General features: G+C 44.2%; 2 protein-coding genes across 2 annotated transcripts in view; one reads left to right on the top strand and one right to left on the bottom strand.

The window, feature by feature from the left end:
• The window catches only part of pacsin1a (protein kinase C and casein kinase substrate in neurons 1a), a gene marked incomplete at both ends in the record, with an annotated part of 12,086 nt that extends 8,280 nt beyond the window's left edge, over positions 1 to 3,806 (top strand). The window contains 5 exons of the mRNA XM_080533141.1: positions 1 to 124; positions 1,052 to 1,172; positions 1,769 to 1,884; positions 2,554 to 2,795; positions 3,697 to 3,806. The exon at positions 1 to 124 is cut by the window's left edge and continues 52 nt beyond it. Coding sequence (XP_080389267.1) covers positions 1 to 124; positions 1,052 to 1,172; positions 1,769 to 1,884; positions 2,554 to 2,795; positions 3,697 to 3,806 — 713 coding nt within the window. The remainder of the gene's footprint in view (positions 125 to 1,051; positions 1,173 to 1,768; positions 1,885 to 2,553; positions 2,796 to 3,696) is intronic.
• A 4,303-nt stretch (positions 3,807 to 8,109) lies between these two features.
• Positions 8,110 to 11,909, bottom strand: LOC308159736 (SAM pointed domain-containing Ets transcription factor-like; the record flags this gene model as incomplete). The annotated part of the gene is made up of 5 exons (XM_080533551.1): positions 8,110 to 8,288; positions 8,809 to 8,943; positions 9,465 to 9,512; positions 10,110 to 10,307; positions 11,474 to 11,909. The coding sequence occupies 5 exons, from the start codon at positions 11,907 to 11,909 to the stop codon at positions 8,110 to 8,112; spliced, it is 996 nt and encodes a 331-aa protein (XP_080389677.1).
• Between the last annotated feature and the right edge of the window lie 591 nt (positions 11,910 to 12,500).

Below are 12,500 nucleotides of genomic sequence, written 5' to 3'. Positions count from 1 at the left end.
AGTACCAGGAGAGCATGGAGCAGGTGTTTGACCAGTGTCAGCAGCACGAGGTCAAGAGGCTGACCTTCCTCAAGGAGGTGCTGCTGGACATCAAACGCCACCTCAACCTCACTGAGAACCAAAGGTCGGTCAGACACAACAAATACTGTTCAATCAATAATTTTAATTAATAATAATATCAGAGGTGTTGGTGTGTGTGTGGGGGAAGGGGGGGTGTCTGTGTGCTCATCTTCTGTTGCATTATATATTATTTTGTGTTACTACAGTCTGTGGATTGTTTAAATCGGAAAAAAAGCACATCCAGAAGGAATTCATCCAAAGGTTTCAGATACCTGATGTCACGTTAATTACAATTCATTTCAACATATTTTTCCAACCAGACAGCGATTTTTTCCCCCGATTCTCTCTTTCCAGACTCACACCACCAATTACTCTATGGTGCAGTTAATGACATTTATGCCAAATTGAATCTTGTCAGTTGTGAATGCTTGTCATATTTTTGGCTGTGAATCAATGGCTGGGGATACAAAACCATGTTCCATAGAGATTGGCAACAAGAGTTTATTCAAGAGCCTGCCGTCTGCTTGGTATGAGATAATAGGCCTACGCGTAGATCTCTGTTCCGTGTGAGTCGATTCAGCGTACTCTAGGCATTTGTAGTGTGGAGCTGGACCACTGACCTTGCTGACCACAGTGCTAGTAACACATTAATCACCCATAGACAGGTTAAGGATGAGCTAGCAATAAGAAACCCACGCCTCAGCTCCCCCCCTTCTCCCCCCCCCCACACACTCATGATGCAAGTAGCCTACAGACTGTTTGACGCAGTGCTAAACCGAGGAGGAGTAAAAATCACTTGTATGGTTTACGCTGATGTGCAACGCAGGGCATTGATTGTCGATCATACCGTCTTACTCCGTTCTTGGGAAATGGTGAAATGTGTGGTCATCTCCGATTGTTATTGTTTTTGTCTCCACCTTCTGGTGAAATGCGATTAGCTCTGTTTGAACGAGTCTCAATGTGTTGTTCTGTCCTGTCCTCTCCTCCCCAGCTACGGCTCAGTGTACAGAGAACTGGAGCGCACCATCCTGGGCGCGAACACACAGGAGGACCTGAAGTGGTTCAGCAACAGCCACGGCCCTGGCATGCATATGAACTGGCCCATGTTTGAGGTACGGTAAGACCCTGTGTCTCACCAACATACCTCCACGTTGTTCTGGAATCTTCCACGGAAGGACAGAGTACACATATGCAATAGGCCACTCTTGGAACAATCTGGTACAAAAGCTTAAAACGCTTGAATTTGGAAGATGTTTTTTTTTATTTGGATTATTTGGATATCTGTATGATTTCGGGGGAAAAGGGAAGCCTGTTATTGGCAAGACCTGACAAAATTCCTATATCAACCCACGGTTTGGTTGGCAGTAGAGCCTGTTCTATTGTGACACTCTCCTTCAGCCCAGGCCTGTAATAATAATAATAATAATAATAAAATAATACATTACACTTTAGCGCGTTTCTAGACACTCAAAGACACTTTATAAACTGAAAAGATCGAATAGTAACAGAAAAAAAAGAGAAGAAAAAAAGTATAAGGGTCTAATACATTTTTTGATTCCTAAATCTAAATCTAAGTGTCTTTGTAGGACAATCTACTCTGTATACTGCAATTACACCTAGATTTCGGGCGGAGAAGCGGCGAACAAGCAACGCCAGAGTCCTCTCTCGACCGGCATTTGTAGAAGGATTGGTTTTGTCTTCCCTGCAGGAGTACAACCCAGACCAGCCCAGTGCTGTGCAGAAGAGGGAGAAGGTCAAGAAGCCTGACGGAGCCCCACCTACCCCCAGCACTGACCATGTGGCGCCCCCTGGAGACCGTGGCAGGTGAGACAACATTGTACAATGACAAGATGTGTTTCGGTCAGGGCTTTAGAGGACAATTCACCATGTTTTGGTCTCACTGTCTAGAGAAAAAAAAAACACTTCCCCACCTCACAAGTTATGTGTCTTCGTGTAAGCTGTTCAGCCTAGCAAAAATAACTCCTATCATTGCAACAACAACACAAAGATATCCCCCCATACCCTCGACAACATACAGAAATGAATGAATACCAAATATTTTCAAACATTGACAGACATCTTTATCACCCAATGTGTATGAGCTGTGTCATTGTACATAGCATCAAAACTAATAGGTACCATATTGTATGAATTACCCTCAGCGTTGAACACGTTGCTCCCACTGGTGATCGTGGCAGGTGAGAGGACTTACAACTGCTAACAATCACACTCACAAATGCTGTGGTTCACAGCCAATGAAGCCCATTGATAGGTCTGATATGGTTTAATTGGTTGACTGGTCCAACTTAAATGTTTTAAATGCCAGGGTTCATCAACATTTAACCCTTTTAACTATGTTTATTTTGTATACTCACGTTAACTAACAATTGGATTGATCGATAATGACGTTATGGAATTTATTTCAATGACAGTTTACCACGATCACAACGACCTGCTCCAACTCTCCCCTGTGTGTGTTCTCCTACTTTCCAGTGTGAGCAGCTATGAGAAGAACCAGGCCTACTCGACCGAGTGGTCAGATGACGAGCAGCCCGCGGCCTACTCCAGCAACGAGAACGGCGGAGGGAACTCGTTCGAGGAAGATTCGAGCACCGCGACCCCGAAAGCCGCAGCCGCAGCCGCCCCCGCCGCCGCAGCAGCAGCCTCCGGCGTGCGTGTGCGTGCGCTCTATGACTACGACGGACAGGAACAAGATGAGCTCACCTTCAAAGCAGGTCAGCGTCAACAACAACTGACCCTCTCCGTCTTGTCTGATATGTGACGGCAGAAAGAGTGAACAAGCCGGCAAACCGACCAAATGTTCCGACTTTTATTCGGAAAAATGTCGATAAATGTCAACGTTGTTGAAAATCTATGACACACTCACTAGTCACTACAAATTTTTTCAGAATAAAAGTCTGAACATTTGGATTGGTTGCCGACTTGTTCCCGCTTTCGCCAGTTGCCGCCTCATATTGCCTTGCTTTTGTTCAGATGTATCGTACTGTAACGTACTAAAGATAAACAGAATGCGAGATCTGCGCTCAGTGCCATCAGTACGGCACGGTGCGTCATGGGCAAGGGGTGGGGTTGATGAGGTCATAATGAAGGGGTGGGTCACAGATGGCCGTGGTGGCAGGAAGTGACACACTATCTCCATGCATCCCCATTCCGAAGCCCCTCCACCCCCTGAGGAAGATAGTAGTGGTTAGTCGATAATGGTCACAATCCCAAACCTCAATTACAGGCACCTGCTATCCATTAACACAAGCTCGCTCGCTCGGAGAGGGTGCTGGGTAGAAGTAACCCCTCAGTGAAATGGTGAAGACGTGTTTGTCACTTTCCTTTTTGTTGCACAAAATGGGCAATGCTCGTCTGTGAATATATTGGTGGGAGGGAGGGGGGGGACGGACGGACCAGTGGGAGGTGCTCAAAAGAACACTTGAGGACATGTTTAGGACCGTTGCCTGTCCAATTACATCATCTTTGGTGCTGTATTGGACATAACTCCAGATGAACTGTATTAAGTATTGAGCCTATTGCTTTGATTGATGAAGGAGATGTGTGCGTGTGTGTGTGTGTGTGTTTGTGTGTGTTTGTGTGTGTGTGTGTGTGTGTGTGTGTGTCGTGTCACAGGTGATGAACTGACCAAGACTGAGGACGAGGACGATCAAGGCTGGTGTAGAGGTCGCCTAGACACCGGCCGAGAGGGACTGTACCCAGCCAATTACGTTGAGCCAATCTAGTCTCTCTATCGGAGGAGGACCTGCAATTGGAGGCAGCTCGGACTGTCCCGTCCAATCGCAACTGCATATAGACAGAGACTTAAGATCAACACATCCCTCGCCCAACAGAACAGATGCGCCAAGCAGTCTTGCCTAATTAAAAATCTTAGTACCGTAAGAGAAGACAATATATCAGTACATATTTATCCAGTATTTGGGGGGTGGGTGGACTTAAACACTTAAAACAACAACAGAAGCAGCATTTATTCCAGTACGTACACACTCAAACATAACATCAAGCCAATGCAGGGACACACATACAGTATTGCATATCTGTGTTCAATATAAACTTTATGCAGCTGATATAACGTTTTTGCAGTGCATTCTACCTATAACAGTGGGAAGATAATGTAATCGACTAAACCCGTTTGACCAGGATAAGCTCTACCTGCATTGTGTATATACGATGCCATTTTTTGTGTAGCATTTTCAATGCTGTGTGTGTTCAGTCCTTCATTCTTACATCGGGAATGCTGTGTAGTGTTAAAAGTACCACAAAATGTATCCTATAGTTTGTTTGTTTTTTTATTTTCTTGTGATTTGGTCCAATCCCCTTTTTCTCCAGTGTGTGCAGTGCTACGTGTGTTTTCTCTGTTTCTCAGTTGGCTTGCATAGCAGCATGAGCTATGCAAACGTGCATTCCCTGAACTTTCAAGGCCATATATAGGCTACGAGAAGCAACGAGCAAAGGCCCTGTACAACCCATTGCAGAGGACCATAGTACACCTTTAGACACAGCATTGGACTAGCAACACCACAACAAGCTTGTGATCTCATACCAGGACGTTGGAGCTAGTGGATCGATTTTTTTTTTTTCTCCTTCCTCCTGTCATCGCCACATCCATATTTTTAATCATTCCATCTCATTTCGTATCCATTGCAAGGTTGCGAAATATTATATATTCTGCATTCAAGGGGGTCAGTAGGCAAGGTTTATTATCGCTAACTTGGTTTTTACTTGATTCCGTGACGTCAGGATCAGACTGTTCCAGATGATGATGATGTACTAGGGGGGAAGATAGATGAAGGGGTGAATATAGTTTGTTTACTTGCGGTAAAACAAAAACAGCATAAGGAGAAAAAAAAGGGGGTTGGGAAACATTGTTAGTTGCTGGGGTGCTTGTCTCTTAGGAGATGGAGCCATGTTTGATTTGAGCGTGCTGCAAGATCCTTGTCTTAAGATTGGAGTCTCTCCAGCGGGACATGAATGTACTAACGTAGGGACCTCTAGGAGAAGACACAGTTCCGCTAGACATGTGGTTTTCTCCCCGTCATGCAGAGCCCCTACCTAGCAAACAGCAGTCACAGTACGTGGCCCCATTCCCCTACTGAGCCAAAGAACGACCGAACATCATCAGCTCTCCACGCAATACAACCCTCTCACACATCGCACATATACGTCAACACTGTAAAGCAGTTTCATTTTGAAAGATTCGAATGCAACTGCCACCCCTGTCCACCCAGACTTAACAGCACATTCTTCATTAAGACAAAAACATCATGTGACTACAGTGTGATATCAGACGCTTATTTATTCCTACAGCAGTAATATGCTGTGTTTTTAGGTTTTTCTCCCCAATAGTATACATTACATGTTCACTCCTAGATCTTAACTGCCCTGCTTCCCTGCTTTCAATCCACTTACAGGAAATGTCACTTACATGACTTGCTGAGAGATCTTGCTTATCAGATGTTGACCAATGCAGATATTGTTGCCAAGGGAACCTGAATCACTCTCTCGGGATGGTCAGGTGGGAGCAAAGGGCACGGCACAGGAGAGGTTGACATTGACGTGAGGTCCGATCTCCTCAAGTTATACCGCATATAACATTGTACCATGGCAAGATGTGTTTAGAGTACGAAGGGGCTTTAGAGGAGAATTCACCAGGTTTTGGTCTCACTGTAGAGAAAACACATCACCAGCTCACAAGTTCTGTGTCTTAGTGTAAGCTGTCCAGCCTAGCAAAAATAACTCATATCACTGCAAATATCCCATATGCTCTACACACAGGCACAAACACAGACACAGACACTGACACTGACACAGACACACAGACACACAGACACACAGACACACAGACACACACACACACACACACACACACACACACACACACACACACACACACACACACACAAATGAATGGACTAAATATTTTCCGGGGCAAACAAACATGTTTTATCATCCAGTGTGTATGAGTTGTGTAATTGTAAAGAAAAAAAGATAAAAAATGCAAGTGATCGAATACTAAGACAAAATGTAGTGTCATACATGTAAATGTGTTACAACAAAAATAACAGCAATGGAAAACATAGTAACTAATAGGTACCATATGAATTCATTGCAATGGAATTGTCCATGTACCATATAAGGGCGTGACGTTATTCCACGCTGTCAGATTTGTATATGATGATGTAATTTAAAGAGTATATGCTATTGTAACTGTACAACTGTGTTGAGTTGGAAAATGAACCTAACTACGTTGAGGCAGTAAAAAAGGTGTATATGTAAATGCTTTTTTATGTTGATTTTCTCTTCCTTATGCACACAAGGGGGCGACGGCTCATGTCGTACAAACCCTGTATTAGCGATCTAGAAGATGTATGTATGTTTATAGTTAGTGATGTAATTTTATCTCCTAACTGGTGTAGTGCCTGTTCATCTTAATGTAACAAAAAGGTTCATTTAAATATGCATTTAAAGATGATTATGATCATGATGATAATATTGATGATAGTAATGAAAAACCATGAATCAGAGTTGTTTGTGATGGTGTCAATATTGACGATATTGGTTTGGAAAGGGGAAAACAAGTTTGTTGAGAAAACAAACAAAATGTGTGTGCGTCCTTGTGTGTTTCTTGGAGTCCTAGTATGGCATCGACAGCAGCACTGATAGTTGGGGTTCAAGGGTGGAGGAGGGGGTCTGTTTACCACTTTATTTTAGAAGGCATCATCATCCAAGTAGATTTTTGCATGGGAGGTCACCTCGTCTTGCGTAGCCTATACCTCGAAATCACGTTGTTCTCACACCTCTTTTGGAGGTCTGGAGAATTTTAGATGAGCCGTTCTGGACGGAGCGATGGGAGAACGTGCTCGCAGTTTCATTGGATGTTACATTTTGCAGAGAATTGTTGCTAAATATGATAGTTTGCATGTATACATTGAAGAAAATGGAGGAAAACCTGAAGGAAAAGGGTTTTGTTGGAGCTCCGCCCAAGCAAGGTATCTGTTTCAGGTGTCACAAGGCATCCCTCATTTCAGACGGGTTTACACCCCTTTGTAGCTACTTTCTACAAAGCATTTCCCCAGGCTTTCTAAACGACAAAACTGGTCTCAACAAGGTTAGAGAGGTCTAGACTACCGCTAGAGGTCAGAGGTGAACACTCCATTGCACATGTACAACAGTTGCAAATTGACACTTGTTTCTTGTAGTTTCGTCATACATCCTACACAAGAAACATATCAAAAGAACAGAATAGAATAGAGCAAACATAGAATAGAATGGCTACCAGAGCTATCCAGTGGAGGATTTTTCCTCAAGGCCCGAAACAGCCAGTCTATGTACCTGGGATCCAAAACAAGGTCCTGCTTTGACTCTCTAACCTCTTGGCTACCCTCCAACCTTAGTAGTGCATAAACTGTAACATAAATATTCTAAGTTCTAAGTGCCATTCGTTGCAGGAAGGAACATTATGGTTGTTGTTTTTTTCTAGTTAAGTAATGTAAATGCAACTAAACTAATTCATTCATCCTTGCATGACAATAAACAGCCGCTTACACTGGTAGTTAATAACAGTTAGGAATTCGAAAAGTAAAATAATTCAATTATATGGCATTGACCTTTGAAAATATTGGACGTCACTGAAATGAAAAACTAAACTAAACTAAAACACAAATAACATAAAATCCAAATAACATTTGAAAGTAGGCAGGAATGCAGATTCTAATAGGCAGTCTGTATATTGTTCCTAAAACAGCATTAAGAGAGTCTCTTCTACTCCCCTGAAAGTAGTTTTTTTTTCAGGTCTTCATTTCTGTGGAGCTTGTAGGAAAAACTTGACAGATTGTAGAAAATATTTCTCTCTGTGTGTTAATGGGTACATGAATGGACGTATATACGTGTGTATTACTATACTAGATACACAGAGAGCTCCAGAGTCAATTGCACTGACACGCCAACACAACACAGTCTGTTTGGCTAAGTGTCATTAGCCCTCGTGACACCCCATAACTTCCTCTGATTGGCTGGTCCTCAGCGGTCTCACACAGGCTTGACGAACTGGTAGACCAATCTCTGGGACACGTCAGGCTTGCGGATGATTCCCTTCTTGTAGTACTGCCGTATGGACCGGCTCAGCTTGTCATAGTTCATCGCCGGCCTGTTCTTCCTCATGCCCCATAACCTGGCCACATGAGCCGAGTCTTCGATTTTGAAGATTCCTGTGGATTACAAGGTCAAAGGTCAAACTAAATTGAGAGACTTCCACAGTCCACCGATTTCAGAGCATCTGAATCCGATAGACAATAAAAAAACGAACGAAAAAAATCCATTATTGCAGATGACCATCGTAAACTCAGCTCCCTAGACCTATAACCTCTCTTACTTACAATCTCTCCCTCACCCTAACCCTAACCCTAATCCTAAACCCTAACCCCTAACTGTAACCCCTAACCCTAGCCCCTAGCCCTAACCCCTGACCCTAACTCTAATCCCTAACCCCTAACCCTAATCCTAACCCCTTACCCTAATCCTAACCCCATAACCCTAACCGTAACCCCTAACCCTAGCCCTAACCCCTAACTCTAACCCACACCCCTAACCCCTAATCCCTAACCCTAATCCTAATTGCTTACCCTAACCCTAATCCTAACTCTAACCAGCCCTATAACCCTAAACCCCTAACCCCTGACCCCTGACCCCTAACCCTCACCAGCCCTATAGCATCGCCTCTCCCCTCACCTTTCTCCTTGTTGAGCCAGCGGATGCTGCGTCCGTAGCAGTAGGGTTTGAGCAGCAGCTCCCTCAGGAACTGCCACAGGTGGATGGGGTGGCCGGAGCACGAGGAGTCTGCCTCCTGCCACGGCTCCTCCGCCACTGCAACAAGGAAGGGCCGAGAGGAGGGAGGAGGAGGGAGGAGGAGGGAGGAGGAGTTCAGCGACCACATGACACTTTCAGTGACAATGACTCATAGCATGACGATGCACTAGTCTAGTCCAGGGGAGGCTAGTGGAGGTAGAAATCGAATGACAGGCCCCCATTGTGATGCACGGAACGGAATAAGGTATGGTGTCAAACACCCGTCTTCCGATTTCTACCTCCACCAGCTTCCCTACAGAAACATGGAACATGGAATTACACTAGAAACATGTCTTTTTCATATTGTTACTTATTATATTTGTAACGTCTTCCCGTAGTAATGAATTCAGCTCTTAGTAATGGTTAATGTTGTTTATAATGTTGTTAAGAGCAGTTATAGTCAGACTAGAAAGTCAGACCATTCTAAGTCTGACCCCATTCACATAATGCAGGGTGATTAAATTGTCTGTTTTAACAAAATCCTATCACTGTTCTCACACCATGTTATGTGTAACACAAGCCTTCAGAAATGAACTCACCATGTAGCTTGTTATCTCCTGGAGAAAAGCGTTCCTTCATGCAAGCAGCTGAGAGAAAGACAACACAGACCAGAATTACTCCAAGTATACTGCAAGGCTGAGAACATATAAAACGAAGATCAAGAATGATGCTAGGTAGTGACTGAACATAGTATTTTTGATTTGATTGATTTAGAGTCAAATGAGTCACACAGCCAACACAATAAACATCAACATCTTAATAGCCAGTTCCCTAACCAAGCGTATCTGTAGTGTTACATTTACATTTACATTTTTGACATTTATCAGAAGCCTTTACCAAAAGCGACTTACAAGTACTTTTGTCTAAAGTAAGTGAATCATCTATACACCAGTCATCATAAGAAAAAAAAGAAATCTATGCTAGAACCAGTGGCCATTGGGACAGTCACAATGCTAGAAGAAGGGAGGACTACTTTTTTAAATGTTGTTTTTATTATTATTTACTACTACTACAGAGTGGCCAGCCTTGAGATGTGTCGACACCACCCAGTCCACTTCACTGCGTGCCACTCTTTTGTTCCCCTGCTTTCTGCCACTAGCCATCACAAACGTTGCGCACCAAAGTTTGAGTTTGAAAACCATGAGGGGAAATGGGTTGAAAAGTGTTGAAAAGTGTTGTCCTACCTGATCTCCAGATGTCCAGGTGAGCGTACAGGACGTCTCCGCACTGTAGGGAGCGCTGCCTGAAGTCGTCCTCTGTCATGTCACACAGGTCCTTCCCACTGAGCTCCAGGAAGACCTTGCCCAACTGGGGTAACCTGTACAGGTGCTCCGTCCACAACACCCACTTCTGCACATGCCCGCAGCTCCAGTCTGCAGGGTCTGCGGAGGAGAAGGAGGGGTGGGTTAGCAAGGAAAAGCTGTTTTCATCAACTCTCTACAAAATTGCACGTACAGTACTACGCACAGACAAACACAAGGATCATGCATACTTGATGAACAAATGAAAGCGTGCTGGTATCTCTGGTTCATTAGGAGATTCTTATATAGACACATGTCTGACAAAGCATAACAACAACAGAATGTGTTTTTCCTGTCAGTCTGAATGTGTACAGAACGTACTGCACAGTAGCCTAGAGCCCTTCACTCAGGGGAGGCTGGTGGAGGTAGGAATCGGAGGATGGGCTCATTGGAATGAGGAGAGGTGTCATACATGTGTAGTATCAAATCCTCCTCCTCTGCAGCCTCCACTGCCTTCACTACCAACAGGAGAATTTAACCAGCAATCTGCGGTTAACAGCAATGTCCTCCCCACCTCTGATACCCACAAGACCATAACTTTAAACATTAGGCGGACAGTTTCCGAAGAAGTCGACGATGCGAATGTACTATGTACATAATTTCAAAACTTTCATATTTGTATTTGGGTTTCCATGATGGTTGGCGAGCGTGTGAAATTTGGAATTGTCAACATGAGCCCATTTGCACAGGGTGGGGACGAGGCCATAGACACTGTCTGTCATTGATGTGAGCAGTTTCACTTGTGTTGGTATTACCGTTTCATATACGGCAGGAGCCATCTGACTGATGGTGACCTTTAACTGCTTGTTTACTTTGCTACGGTATACATTCAGTCTGTCTGATTAGGTTCCTTTTCACCTTTCAGCTGTGTCCACAAAAGACCTGTGTGCACGTTCATCCTTCTGTTCAAGCCTCTGTCAATCAACAGTGTTGCATGATGGATGACATGACATGATTTGTTTAGTTTAATGAGTTTAGTTTATTTACAACATCAAAAAATAAAATATATAAATAAAAATATTTTACTTGACAGGTTTCTCACCTGTTATAAACTCACCTCAAATAAACAATAACTTGTTGAAATGAAATCAAATAACTTGTGTTCAACATTGGATTGGATGAAGTGTCATGTTCTCCTCTGTCTCTATTTCTCTTTCTCTCCCTCTCTACACTACACTTTCCCTCTCCCCTCCTCCTCCTCCCACCTCCCCCTCTCAAAAGAGAGCTTTTTTTTCTTCTTTTCTTACCTGGGGTAATGTTGAGGAGCTTGCAGGCGGTCTCTATGTCTTTCAGTACCTCCCCCACCACCATGCTCTGAACCTGCTCCAGACACCGCTCCTCCACCTGGCCCTCCAGCCCCGAGGTGAGCCCCAGGCTCTGGCTGTGGACGACAGGACACTGCTGTGGCGCCTTACAGACAGTCAGCGGCTCGCTGGGGGGGGGCTCTGCGTCCTCAGCCTTCAGGAGTAGGGAGCTGCTGTCCTCGGCCACTAGCATGTCCCAGCAGGGCAGGTAGAGCCCCTCCGTGTTGTTGCGCTCCGGCAGTCCCAGCAGGCTGCGGGGCGGTTTGACGTCCTCCTCCTCGTCCCGCCAGGCGCTCAGGGCCCTGACGTTGTGGCTGTAGTCCATCAGGGGGGGCAGGTGCACTGTGCTCCCCACCTGGTCACAGCCAGGGCTCCCCATGGCTTCCACAGCACTGGAGGGAGAGAGAGAGAGAGAGGAAGGCTGTCTTCAGTCACAGAGAATGACCTTATACTGAATACAATCAGGTTCTAGAGTTAATAGAGTTCTATTAGATTAGATTAGATTAGATTAGATTCAACTTTATTGTCATTGTAGAGTACCAGTACTAGACAATGAAATGCAGTTTAGCATCTAACCAGAAATGCCAAATAGTGATATAAGAACATGATATTAAAAAACATGATATAAAAACATGACAATGATAGTGATAGGTACAGTATGACATGTAGAGAGGTTTAGAGGTATATACAGTTATGAGTTATGAGCCAGTATTGTAAACATCAGTAGTGCAAAGCGTAAAGAGTGATCACATTTGTGTTCAGTATTGTGACTCATTTAGGAAACGGTATTGAAGTCCAAAAAGTGAATCGGCTCCTAAGGGGAGAAGTCGTGTTCAATTGAGACTGTTGGTGTTGACACGGTAAATGACAGGGGCTGAACAGTGTTCCTCTTCTTAGCGCCGTCTTTTGCTATGCTAATGTAGTATGCCTGAGGAAGAACAACTTGTTTGACATTCTAGTCAGACATGTG

Source organism: Nansenia antarctica (assembly GCF_963989245.1).
Source record: "Nansenia antarctica genome assembly, chromosome: 6".
Classification (NCBI taxonomy): domain Eukaryota; kingdom Metazoa; phylum Chordata; class Actinopteri; order Argentiniformes; family Microstomatidae; genus Nansenia; species Nansenia antarctica.
The sequence above is the reverse complement of the archived record's forward strand: the minus strand, read 5'-3'. Positions and strand labels throughout refer to the sequence as shown.